Source organism: Falco rusticolus, chromosome 8, assembly GCF_015220075.1.
Source record: "Falco rusticolus isolate bFalRus1 chromosome 8, bFalRus1.pri, whole genome shotgun sequence".
NCBI classification, from domain to species: Eukaryota; Metazoa; Chordata; class Aves; order Falconiformes; family Falconidae; genus Falco; species Falco rusticolus.
Window position 1 is genome coordinate 996,544 of NC_051194.1, and position 13,561 is coordinate 1,010,104.

At 49.1% G+C, this 13,561-nt stretch overlaps 2 protein-coding genes across 4 annotated transcripts in view; one reads left to right on the forward strand and one right to left on the reverse strand.

Annotated features, from left to right (window-relative positions):
* The window catches only part of GRXCR2 (glutaredoxin and cysteine rich domain containing 2), a 53,780-nt gene that overhangs the window by 32,096 nt on the left and 8,123 nt on the right, over window positions 1-13,561 (reverse strand). For 2 of the 3 annotated variants that reach the window (XM_037396721.1, XM_037396719.1), the window contains 2 exons: window positions 8,163-8,257; window positions 6,172-6,895 (listed from right to left, as the gene is read on the reverse strand). The gene's annotated coding sequence lies outside the window, so the exon portion shown is untranslated. Of the gene's footprint in view, window positions 1-6,171; window positions 6,896-8,162; window positions 8,258-9,413; window positions 9,635-13,561 lie in introns of all 3 variants that reach the window. The other variant, XM_037396720.1, reaches the window with a different exon arrangement.
* SH3RF2 (SH3 domain containing ring finger 2) overlaps window positions 1-13,561 on the forward strand; it is a 41,442-nt gene that overhangs the window by 10,684 nt on the left and 17,197 nt on the right. The window contains exons 2-3 of the mRNA XM_037396722.1: window positions 8,619-8,888; window positions 12,898-13,221. Of these exons, the coding sequence (XP_037252619.1) occupies window positions 8,619-8,888; window positions 12,898-13,221 (594 nt within the window). The remainder of the gene's footprint in view (window positions 1-8,618; window positions 8,889-12,897; window positions 13,222-13,561) is intronic.

Genomic DNA, 13,561 nt, shown 5'->3' on the forward strand with positions numbered 1-13,561 from the left:
TAGCACTCGCTTGTGGATCTTGGGAATGAAATGTGCCCTCACCTACCACATACCACCTCTTCACACCACGCAGTTCTTATAGGGTTGGTAGGAAGAGCCTTCTCCATCCTTTGGTGTTGGAGTGGGAAGTTCTTTCGAGCACCTCAGTACAATTTAACTGTTAGGCTGTACTTGGACTCCTGCTTCTAGGCGTAGAGCTGGTGCCATGGAGTTCAGAGGCTTGCAGGACCCAATTCAACATGCTTCCCCAAAAAGCAAGTCCTGGTGAATCCTGGTTCCGGCACCCCTGATGCCACCTCGTGCAGCACACCCATGTGCCAGTCCCCTCCGACTGACACCAGTCCTGCTCCAAAATAAAAAGTAATCAAAAAACACCTGCAAACCGAACCCACAGTACCTAGTGGGGGAAAAATCGAACTGGAAGACATCCAGGACTGGATTTCTTTTCTTCCTGGCGCTATCCTAGAAATAAACTGTTCCTCTCAAGGAGGCTGTTACGTGTTACAGAAATCATGTATCTACAGGAATATCGCTGCCTCTGCACAGCACAGCTGTTTAGCTCTTTGCACAAATAACGCAGTGCCGGGGGTGGGAGGGGAAGGCAGAGCTCGTGCAGAGCACGGGGCTGAGCTGCCTCTCATGTGGGCTCCGTGGACTGTGCACCAAGGACGGGCGCATCTCCCCTCTGCATCTTCTCCATCCCCTCAGACCTTCCAGGTGATGCAGTGGGGCTGGCCCGGCTTGTCACAGCTCACCTGCAGTGTCCTGGGTCAGTTTCTGGTCAACCAGCTTCTTCCAGGGTGGGACAGCCCGGCAGTGCCGCCGCTGCTCCAGTTCAGGGGACCGGGGCTCCCAGGCATCCCACACCTGGGCTGCTTCTCCCGCACAGGGTCCAAGGGGGTGACTGCTTCCCTGCACGTGGGGCAACACCCATGAAACCCAGATCAGGATCAGGCCCTCGGTATTTACTGCAAAGACATTCAGCCAGTGGGGGAGGAGACCACATGCTTGTGGTGGCTGTCTACCTTCGAGGGACGAGGCACAGCGAAGAGCCACTCCAGGGCATTCCCTGTGTGGAGTTATGAAAATCAGAGCTGGGAAACCACCTGGGTGCAGGTCCAAACCCGTCTGAGGCCATTCCTGATCCACCTACCAGCAGCCTCCTCAGCCCCATGTGTCTGCCTCCCCTGCCGGAGCCAGCAGGGCGCCTGCCAAGGGCTGGGGTCCCAGCTCCAGTGCTGCTCCCGGGCAGCGGAGCAGGAGCAGGGGTGCCCGCAGCAGGCAGCGCTCTGGGGTACGCTCCTGCCAAAACAGCTCCTGCTGCTCTCCCTTCAGCATGCAGAAAATCAGAAGGAAGCACCCCTGGACATCAACAGCCATAAGCTATTCCAAGGATTAATTCGTCACTCATCCCATATGTCCATCTACACAGTCATGGATGCTGGTGAACTCAGAGCATCTGGGAATCAGAGGGATCCCACCCAGCATCGTTAGCTGTGTCTCGCTGAAGCCATTTGCAGTGAGCCTTGCTTGGAAGTGGGTGAAGGAGTAAACAAATCCCAGGTGCAGGGAGGTTTATGGCATTGTGCTCATGCTCAGCCCGGGGTATCACAGGCAGCGGCGCGGTCTGCTTGTGCAGGGACAGTGTCACTATGGGGCCATGCTGCTCCTCGGGGGGCGGTTAAATGGAGTCACCTGGGACAAGGTTTACAGGCATTCACAGCCTCCATCAGAAATCTCTCCACTGCACTCCCTGGCTTTGCTTTCCTCCTACGGTGACAATTTTGAATGTCTCTCCCTGGTGACCACCACCCCAGCCAGCCTCACACATTTCTTTTTCTCTCTCTCTCTCTCTCTCTCTTTTTTTTTTTTTTTTAAATACCAGTGCTATGAGTGTGTGGTCTTACATTAATCCACTGCCAATAATAAGGAAGTTATAACTAGCTCATTTAAGATAATTATAGTGTGCATTTCTCCCAGCTATGAAGAGATGCTTTGAATTGCTTCCTCACACACACATGTACATATTTTTAATTTGCTTCTTTGTTTTGTACGGAGGGAGACTCAGATGCATTGGATGGCTGCCCTAGCGCAGCTGATGTCAAATGCCAAAAATAGGAAAAAAAAAATATTTTCTCCCTTAATGGCCTTAAATCCACTAAGAATGGGGACAACGCTTTGAGATGCATCTGCCATGGCCATCCCTGCTGGCAGTACGGCCAAGGACAGAAAAGTACCTCACCTAGACACTACGCACCACATAGCACACCAATGCAAGAGGCCGTCTCTGGTTCCACATCCCGGAGTTCACCTGCTGCATCTTCTCACCTGGGCTCTCGCAGCAGCTCCGCAGGCAGCCCCACGGCAAGGGGGCTCTAGCTGCTCTGACAGACTGAAATACCTCCGGGGGGCAGGGTCATGTCTCACTTGGGCATGACAGAGAAGAACACAGAGGAGGGGGGGAAACTGAAAAAAAATGTAGCAGCGTTGAAAAATGTTACAACTGCCTAGAAGACAGAGAGAGGGAGAGGCAAGGCTCTCTGCAGCCATCAAAGGCACCACAGGCAGGAAAAAAAGCATTTCCTCAGCACCAAAACCCACAGGGGTTTGGGTTCGTGACCATCGGCTGCCCTTGGCCCAAAGGTCTGGGCAAAGCATCCTGTTGGTCTCCATCTGCCTGACAGCCTGAAAAGTACCAGTGGGCAATCTGATGTACTATGGCATTCCCTTCTTCTGCTCAGCTTCCCACTGATTTTAGAGGCTTTCACATAGGAGTACGTGAAAAACTCTCCTCTCTCCCTCTCATTTATTTAATTTAGCATTGCTACTAGAGCTGCAGTATGGCATGGCATCACGGGAAAAGAGCCTGTTCTGTTCACCGGTGATGTTTCTTTGTAGTTGCTGCCTCTCTGCTACAGGGCAGCAAATATTCTACACAACTTCTCAACCGCCTTTAGCTGAGTTTTTCACGGAACTTCTCACAGTGTTTTCCCAAATGAATTTAAAAACAGGTGCTGAACTCTGCAGCAAGGGAGCTGCTAATATTTACAGTGTTTGGCTGAACATTTTGCTGCAGCTACCACCCTGCTGAAATAAAATGCTGCCTCGGATTAACAAAAAGCAACTGGACATGCTAACGGGAGAAAAACCCATCACAACAAAGCAGCTCCCTCTTCACCCCACGCCCACGACCATGTCCTCTCCTGGGAAAGCCTCTCCCTCTGCCCTTAGCCCGGAGCGATCTACCTCCAGGCACACCTTGTCTTTATCACCAGCTTTAATTGGCACCCCAGTTTCTGTCATTGCAATTAACCTACTTTAAATAAAGCGAAACAGATGCCTTGTAGAGGATCTTATACATCCAGGAGTGGACAGAAACCAGCCAAAGCCTGAGAAAGAAATCAGGTCTGAGATGCACCTACAGCGGCCTGTTTCAGCCCCAGGAGGAGCGATAAGCAATGAGCTCAGCTCCCGCGGAGGGCTTCTGCTGGCTGCCCCCCCACACACACCGGGCAGTTGCTGCAGGGGGTTTAGCTGCTTTTCTTTGTCTTTTCTACATCTTAGGAACACATTAGAAAACAGTGACCCTGATGTATGCCCTTCTGAAAACTTCAGCTTGACTACTTTGTGAAAGGCCTGCAAAGCAGGAAAGTGAAAAGTACAGCGAAAACCACACTGGTTGCTCCATGTGGATAGATAAAAGCTTGGTTTATGTCCTAAGTAAAGTTGGGAAATCAATGGGATATTTTTGGCTCAGTATCTGAACAGACAAAGAACATTTTTTTAAAAAAAAGCAACAAAGATAGACTTGTGAAAAAATTACTTGGGCCTTAAAAATTACTTGAATTATTTACTATTATTTTTTATGAAGTGAAGATCATTAAAACCTTCATTTCAAGTTAATTTCAATTGGTTCCAAAGCAAAATGCTTTGTATTGCTATGGCTTCTTTAAATTCTTCTCCTCTTTGTTTAAATTACATTGATTTTTGCTGTTAACAGACTATTAAAATATTAGAAAAAAATATTTTGGCAGTTACAAAGAATATGTAACTATGAAAATGTCAGTCATCAAGTGCTGAAACAGTCCAGTGTGATTACAGTTTTTCCCTGTTATACAACTAGAAATGCACATCCAGTTGTGGAATAATCATTGAACGGCTTGGGTTGGAAGGGATGTTAAAGACCACCCAGTCCCACCCCCTGCCACGGGCAGGGACACCGGCCACCAGCCCAGGCTGCCCCCAGCCCCGTCCAGCCTGGCCTTGGGCACTGCCAGGGATGGGGCACCCACAGCTGCTCTGGGCAGCCCGCGCCAGCGCCTCGCCGCCCTCATGGGGAAGGATTTCCTCTAATATCTAATATAAATCTCCAAATCTCTTCATAACACCATTCATCCCTTCGAAACAATTCTGAGGTTCCCCACCCCAAATATGGGGAACTGCAGAGCCCTTCCCTGGAGTACAGGGAGCTTTAGCAGGGAATAAGTGGTACAGATCAAAGGGCCACCAACGTCACAATAGTTCCTGAGCAAAACATCTGTGAAGGAATATACCTGCGTTACCTTGTAAGTGTTTGAAATTACTAGCAAGCCCCAAAAGACCAACGTTCTGAGTACTTTTTGGGTGCTAAAGCAGCATGTAGGCATTAACTGTTAATCACTTAGATCCACAAAAGTTTTACAACAAATTTCAATGACTGAATACAAGCGCTCTGCTCTATAAAGCGAGGCGTAAGATTATGTCAGTGGTCTGCAAGCTCCAGGAAATGGTGACAGGAAAGAAAACCAGGCTTAGATGGAAACCTGAAAACAGAATGGCTGTGAGATTGGAAGAGCATGGAAGTGGGATGAAAGGTGAAGAAAGGAAGGTTGTGACCATGGTTAGAGGAAGAAACAGCCCATCCATCCAAGCAGGAGAGGCAACTTTCAGCCAGCCCTGATGTCACCAGCACGCCTATCCTACCTAGTTTTCAGTTATTTATTCCAGCCTGCCTGCCTGTGTCATCCTTTTTCTTGCTGAAGAAAGAATATTCCAGATTCAGCACCCTACTGCTTGTTCACTTTTCCCAGTTAGTAACAGGCATGCTTTTCATTTCGGAGTTTCTCTTACTTTTAATACATTTCCATAACTCGTTCCTGATGCCTTTTATGTTTTGCTTTATTTTGCTGTGCAACCATACTCTCATCATCCCCGTCCGTTTGCGCTCCTCCTTCACAAGCCCTGGCTTCACAGTTTGCATGAGTCCTGTTTGTTTTCTGGCTGCTCCTGAGGCAATCAAGAGTCTCTTTCTGTGTTCCTTGTCCTTGGTTCACACCAGAGAGTCTGTCAGCTCAGTCTTTCCGAAGGAGAACGGCCCTCCCGTGATGCTGTATTCCCACAGCCTGTTTCTGTGTGTGTGGAAGCGCGGCCGCCAGGCCCAAGTCTGCAAGGAGCGTTCCCATCCTGGCACACGGTCCCCACGTCCCATACGTGCTCGGGGGGCTGATGGAGAGCAGCGCTAGCCACAGTCTCACTTTCATCATTTTCTTTTTTTTCCAGCAATGTACTTTTCAGTGTCACTAAGCTGAGTGCACGTCTTTACTACTAGCACAAATTACCAGACAAAATGTGTTAATTAGAACTAAACATTAAACTAATTGCTTCCTGTTTCAAGTGCTTTGAAGTAAACACGGTACATGACATTTTTCTCTTCTTGGTTCCTTTTTCCTATCAAGCATCAGTATTTGAGAGTGCTGGAAGATGTTATCTTCCCAAAACCTAGATCATTTCCATGAAAAATTTGATCTTTTCCACACTTCAGGAAACTCCTATCAAGTTTCTGTCTTCCACCTTCCTGACCTCCCAAACGTGGCTGATGGGGGCGTGAGCCCTGCAGAAATCCTGCCCAAGCCCGGGGCACTGACACAGGCAGACCTGGCGAAATGGGTTTATGTCCTTCCACAGAAGAAGGCTGGAAAAGCCTGACTGGGTCACTGGTACAAATGTGCCATCTCCCACGAGGTCGGCAGGGGTTTGGTGACTATGGCTTGGAAAAACAGCAGTGCAGGGTCCTGCTCAAAGGCCGCAGCACTTGGCAGCTGACAGACAAAAATCCACCCACAGGAGCTGCAGAGCCAGCAGCCCTGGGTCCCATCACCCCCCCCAGCACGCTCCCCTTTATCCCCTTCACACCTGGTGCAGCACAGCTCTCATGGGACAGGACCAGCTCCCCGTGGTGCCCACACATCTCAGCCAGCAGACCAGAGCTGGAGAGAGCTGGGTTTGAAGCACTTGGCCACCGATGGAGCTCCTCTGCCATCCGCAAAGGTTCTTCCTGCAGTTCCCACACGTGACATTACAAATACTAAAAAGTGGGGAAGGACAATGTAAATCTGCAGACTGGCACAGAAGCAGCAGAAAAGCCTCTTGTCCCTGGCTGACCTGGGCACCGGCACCTCTGCTTAAAACTGATGGAGGTTCTGGAGCTGTGGACAATCACAGCTTCCCAGTTTCTCAGCATGTACCTCATGCAGCTAAATAGAGGCCAGAAACAGAGCTCAGCATGTGGTTTATTTTCACTTAAACTTTAGGGGTGCATTGTGTGCAGAGGCACCGCTGCGGTGAGGGCAGGCACCCCCGAGGCAGAGCACAGATTCCCACGCTGCAGAGGTGCAGAGCCGTGGCTGCCTCCATTGCAGGTGCCCAGGAGACACTTGATGGGGTTTTTATCTCATCGACCAGCACAGGAGGGGCAGCCAGGACCCTTAAAACTACTTTCCCATTCCAAATTCAAGGATTCCCCTCTTGGTCCAAGGAATCCTTTGAAGCAGCTACTGCCATGTCTTGGAAAGCAGGCAGAAACCAGAAAATGGATCTGTTCCTTATTTCCAGATTCCTACCAATTGCAGTGAAGGTCCTGCAATGAGAATCAGAGGAACAGTTATTCAAAATTAATCAAAGAAAATGAACCACAACGCAAGATATTAGTGAAGCTGAGAATCTGGTACAGTTCAAGGAAACAGCAATATCTGCAGCATTAACAGTTCAGATAATAGTTTAGTTACAGCTGTCTGTCTTCATGCCAAAAACAGTCACTGTTTGCCTCCAGCAAAGAAGGAAACTCTCCCAGTGGCGCACTGTGCAGCAGAGCCGAGCGCATCATCTTGATTGCTGCTTCCAGTTGGATGTGAGGCTGGATGGCCCACTCCCCCAGTACAGCACAGAAACGCTGCGTACTGACAGGGGCCCGTGCTAGAATGGCATCATTAAGCCATCGAGGCTCCACAAACACACATGAGGATATTTGTTCTTCCAACTTTTATTTCTAACTTGTCTGCAGAGATGACAGGACAATGGGTCCACTGGCAGCCTGTCCTGTGAGCACGGCACACCTCACAGCGTTCAAACACACGGAACAGGACGGGACGGGACAGGATTCCAGTTGGAAGGGATCCGCAGTGATCACCTGGTTGAGCTGCCTGACCGCTTCAGGGCCGACCAGCATTTAAAGGAGCAGCATTCGGTTCCAGCCAATGGGCCAGCGGGACAGAGCTTAACACTCGGTGTTTTGCATTTCATACACAACTGTGATGTTGCAAATGGCAATACACTCAAGTTGCGTATTTGTTCTAGGATGCACTTGTGTGGGATGCAGTACTCTAATCCAACAAACATGCTAAAGGTATCTCCGCCTTGTCTTTAGCACAAGTAGGTAAAGATTGAGCCTTTCAGTGTTGCTGATTTCCAGTGCACAGGACCCCCCAAACACATACCTAGAACAGCTACACAGAGCACAGAAAAGGGTGGCGTATCTGCACTTCTCCCAGGAAAAACACCCCTCAGGCTGCCCTGGAGTTGTACCGCGTGGGTTCACAGCACCGGGCTAGGGACAGCTGTGGATTTATTCAGCTGTCTAAATGATCTGTTGCACTGTGTATTAAATTGAGGTTTTGAGTATAGATAAGTGTCAGTAAAGCAGTTATTTTAAGTGAACTCTGTAGTTTCATTTTTATGAGAGTCAAGACGGTAAAGTTCCCTCATCTCTTCTGGGTTTGGTATATCTCTTCTTTCTCATATTATACTGAAACAGCAATATTAAGAAGCCTGTCTTCCTGTAACCCAGAAATAAAATCACAGTGTTACAGCAGGGCGATAACCACAGGAGAGCAGTAACCTGCACTCACCTTGCTCTTGCTATGTTCTTGCAGACATGCACAGTTGGCCACCGCAGGTGACAGCCGCCAGGGAAGCTGGACGATGGCCGAGACCTCCGGTCATTCTGAAATAGAAATACTTGGGTTCATTAAAATAGACATTGTATTAGAGGAGGCCATATAGCAGGCAATAAGATCCCATGGGAAGACTAGTTTAAGGCATTAATTGTTTCTTAATATTCTTAAACAAGTTCAGCTTGCTTTTCATCTTGATAGAAATTTAGCATAAGTATTTTGGAGCTTGTCTTCATTAGAAAAACAAATCAAGAAAGGATGTGGGTAGTTAATCCCAGCAAATGCATGCTTAAGCCTTAGACCTCTAAAATTTTCCCAGTAATTATTTTTGGGGAAAGCTTTTGGGGAATTCTGTCTATGGTGAGTATTGCTGTCACAGATGAACTGCAAGGGCTGTTTCTCATCCCACAGGTCCCAAGAGCCAAGGCCCTGTACACCTACCGAGGGCACAACCCCGGGGAGCTAAGGTTCAACAAGGGGGACATCATCATGCTGCTCCGTCAGCTGGACGAGAACTGGTATCTGGGGGAGGTCAACGGGATCAGCGGCGTTTTTCCAGCCAGCTCCGTGCAAGTCATCAAGCACCTGCCCCTGCCAGCACCCCTTGGCAGAGCACTCTACAGCTTTGACCTGAGGAGCAGGGATAAGACTGAAAACAAGGACTGCCTGACGTTTCATAAGGTAACAGCACCCCACAGCAGCTGGGCTGGGCGCTTTTCTTCTTTAGGCTGTGTGCTGTTCTGCTACTCCCCAACTCCATAGGAGCTCCCCTTTGGAAATCAGTGAGGTTCCCAAGCCCGCTCAGACACTGCCACCAGCAGTTAAACCTCCTAGGACTGCCTCATGGGGGTACGTGCAGGATGGGGGCATCCAGAGAGGGATGCTAGTGCCTGCTACGAGCAGCGATTGCAGTCCCTCAGCTCAGCTTCTAATCATGCTGCTGTTGCTGATGAGGAGTGGCCAACGGTGGCAGTCTGCTCTCTCTTGACCAAAACACTCCAGGATCTCTAGAAGACACCTACTGACATAGTAAAGAAAATTGCTTCCAGGTCTGGGGATACATCATTTATGCAGCTTGAACATACCCAGCCTACTGGAGGCATGGATTTGCAGAGCTGAATTTTTACTATATTTCCCTTTATTCCCCAAAGGCTACAGAGCTTGCCTCTACTCTGTTAGAGGACACACTCTTCTGAGTAACTGCACCTCCCAGCAAAGTCAGCTGCCCCTGTAGTGTCAGAACGAGGTGAGGCACGGCAGAGCAGAACAGCAAGTGCTGTCCAGAGGCATCAGTGTCCTCGCAGAGAAGTCATCTCTTTCTCCGTCCAGCCAGCAGCACAGCTGCTCTAATGGGTGGGAAGAGGCAGGAGAGAGAGGCTGTGGCCCAGGCCAGGTTCCCCAGGGAGTCCATGCTGGATGTGGAGTGGCTAGCAGGGGGCAAGAGAAATCAAACAGCTGAGAGCCAGTTGTGGCTTATGATCAAGGGGAGGAACTGACAGAGAGAAGTCCATTCAGAGCAGCAGCATTACATCACCAGCAGCTCTATAAAATGTGGGTGCTCAACTTGCTAGTGCAGATGCAGAGATGCCAGGCAGCCAGCAATCCTCCCTTTGTCATTTGGATTCACTTATTAGCAGGAGGCACCTGCCTTGGTTTTCTGCTGTCTGCGTTCACTTGTTTTTTCTCTTTCACTCAATTTGCCTTTGTTTCACAGCTTACTCATTCTGTTTATTTGCATCAGGAGGCTGTGCTCATCTCCACTCCCACAGCAAAGTTCACACGTGGGGAGTTAGCGCACATCTAAACAAACAGACGCTTCTGCAAAATGGCAAGAGCATCTTCCTGTCCCCCTGCTTTGTGACAGTGGTCGGTTGTTACCGTACGAAATTACAAAGGCTGAAGGAGTCACTTCAGCAACTCCCTTCTGCAGTAACCTCGAGGCAGTGGCAGCACTCGGCATGTTAGTTTAGAAGGGAGAAAAACATGAATTTTTTTCTGTAAATTCTCTTTATTCCCCCCCCCCCCCCAAGGCAGATATCCTTAACAAGATGAAATGAAAACATCTTCAAAGTTAACAAAATTTACTTCTGCTGGGCTGCTCAGGAGTGTAAATCTTTCCAAAGAGATGTACCTATCAGTCAATACAAACTAGCTTTTTTTCCTCTGCATTATTTCAAATACCTTACTCCAGCAAATGTCAGGTGATCTTGGCTGCTGAAATAGAGATGGGAAGTTCTCAGCAGTATGACACCAACTGCCTCTGCACTTACATAGGGGTTTTTCTCTTGCTTCCTAGCTACAGTGCTACTTGTATTATTAGTTGTGTGCGTGGCAATTACAGAGGCATTTCCACGCCATGGAAACCACCCAGCAAGTCAAAGGCTTCTCATGCCCTCACCCTCAGACTCGTGTCCACAGTCCCGGTTCAGCCACGCTCCTGCCTTTAAATTAAAAGCAAGTTTGAGCTTTGTGCTGAGTTAGGCCAGACAAGGTGGCATTTCAGAACACACAGACACCAAAATCTGTGCTGAACAGGACCCGACAGGACCGCGCCACGGTGGGTGTTCGATGAGGCCGCTCTGCGAAATGGCAGGGTGAGCCCTCTCCCACCCTGGCACCCACCTCTGCCGCAAGGGAGGGCGGGTGACACCATGTTCCTGCCCTCCAGGGTGACAGCATCACCACCCTCGCAGGGCTGATGGGAACAGAGGGCACGTTAGGTGACAAAGCAGGGCTGGCCCTTCCCCATTTTGGGGGTACAGCCCCACCGCCACCGTGCCCACCCAATGCCATGCCGGGCAGTGGCTGATGCCAGCACCCATGGGCAGAGCCCCGCTCCAGCCTGGCAGGGCCCCCTGCCCCAGCCCTGCGGGTAGCCAGCCAACAGCTGTCCCTCACCGCCGCAAAGCCTCCACAGGGACAAAAAAATCAGGGACAAAAATGGAAAATTCAGGCAAAACATCAAAACTGCATTTTTAGCAGGTTCTGTTGTAGCCAGCTCCTGTGTAGCTCTGCTCTGCGTGGATCTGCCCTGTGAGCCCCCCCCCAGCTGCTTCCCGGGGCTGCATGGGGGCTGCAGGGGTGTTGGCTGGGCACAGTGGCTCCCAGCCACCACCAGCACATCACGGGTCGCATCCCCAGCACTCCAGTTCTGCAGACCTTTAAGCCACCCGCTCCCTGACAGAACTTCGTTAGCACTGGTCTAGACATTAATTGTATTCCTGCCGTTTAGCTTGAGATGCAGGGTGTAAGTGGCACCAACAAGAATTCCTAGAAATAAAATTAATACTTGTAATCACCATAATTACAGCAAGCACTTCTTTGTGGCTATTTTATAAAAGGATACTAGTAAAACATCTTATTTGAAGCTCTCATACATTTTGTAAAATGTCTTTTCATTTAATGAAATCATTTTCGTTTCAGTAATTACTTAAGTCTGGAGTTAACAGAAATAAGTTAGTTAGGGCCACATAAAGCCACGAAGGAATTAGAAATTAATTATGGAGAAGGCAAAGGTAGGTCTGTTTTGGGAGATGCCAGGCTTTTCTTGGCTTTGACACTTAGGTTTATGCTCCATTTTATCGTGTCTCCTGGTGTTTAGAGAAGGCAGGAAAATGTTTCCAGTTTAGGCTAAAGTTTAATTACATACAAAAATGACAATATTGCTATCTTATATATGTACAGATGCACACAATATGGTTTTTAAACCTTGCTTTAAGGAGTGAGGAGGAGGGAAATGTGAAAACAATCCCTGCTTTAAAATCATAATGCTTGACAGACACCTGTACCTTTCCTGCGTTAGAGTCAGCCTTGTCCATCCCAGGAGTCGGGCACATTGCCTCATATGAGTGGGTGAGAATCTCAAAGTTTTGCAATTCGTTAATGTCAGCAGTAAATCATGATTAATTCCTCTGGCAGTCATCGTGGTAAAAAACACTGTCACCACATGCCCTTTGCTATTAATACTGTATGATCAGCAGTTCCCAAGAAATACTGTTTGAACGTTGCCTGTATGCAGACTCAGGGCCTGACTCTTCCCTCATTAAACCCAGTGGTTAATGAGCCAGGCTTTCAATGGAAGCAGGACCAAGCCATGAACGTTTAGACCTACAGAGACGTAACTGGGTGGCTTTACTTCTGCTGGGAAAGTCACCATCAGTGAGGGCTTCTCCAAGCTCTTGACTTCGAGTCAGCTGCAGGGCACTGACACCCTGCTGCCAGTCACACCTAAGCATGCCAGCACAAAGTAGAAAAGAAAGATGTGCCCAAATGTCCCTTCTAATTTAGAGTTAATTTTTTATAATGCTGCTAGAGAGTCAGCCAGCTCTCCTTATACCTCTGCAAGCCAAAGGGTTTGACAGGAAAAAAGCTTCCTGTAAAGTACTGGGCAGGGGGGGAACGCTCAGCTTCAGTAACATGTTGTCTAAGCAACACATTTTTCAAACCAGTTTCAATTTTGCTGTCAGCTTTGCATCAGTAATTTTGCATTCGGGATTTGTTACTGAAAACATACCAGGGAAACGACTGAGCCACGGGTTTTTAAAGATCACCTGTAACATCATCTGAAATCTGCTGGCAGCTCTGCTGCCAGGTAGGAAAAGAGAGGAAAAAGGAACAACTGAGCAGGTGCTGGGCTGTGCCAGGCGTAACTTCTGAAGCATGCCATCACATCTCCCTTTGTCTCTTCCAGCCAAACACCACTGCAAGGCAACTCCTGCAGACCAGCAAAAGCCACTGGTCCCCTCAGTTTAAGTGCACATCCCTCCGAACGGCATCTCCCAAAGCAAAGGGCGCGGATTCACCAGCTTTCCCCAAGGTGCCCGACTCCAGGTGCAAGAGCCTGCGGCAGTTCTCCATCACCACTGCCCTGAACACCCTCAACCGGATAGTCCACGCGCCTGCTGAGCGGCAGGCGCTGGAGATCAGCTCCCCCGTGCTCATCAGCTCCAGCAACCCCACCGTGGCCACCCAGAGCAGCGAGAAAGCACAGTTTCCCTGCAGCAGCCCTCTCCAGGTAAGGAAGTGGCAGCATGGATGCTGTGGGAACAGTATGAGTCCAAAATGCAGGTCCTGGGTAGGGATACTCCATGTGCAGGTGGCAATGCAAAAAGCATACACATGCAAAGGCAAAGCACCTGTGCTGATAGCATCAGTAAGAGATGTCACCCACATCAGGCTGCCTGGGATTTTTTTCCACTCTTTTTGAATCTGAAAGGTCTGTCTTCAGAGTTCAGGGGCCCAAGGGAATTAATCAAAAGAGAAAATCCGTTATCAAAGCACACTGGTAAAGCACATTCCCATTCTGATTTCTGCCCTACTGCAGTGAGCTCCATGTGCAGAGGGGGAGAAAACAG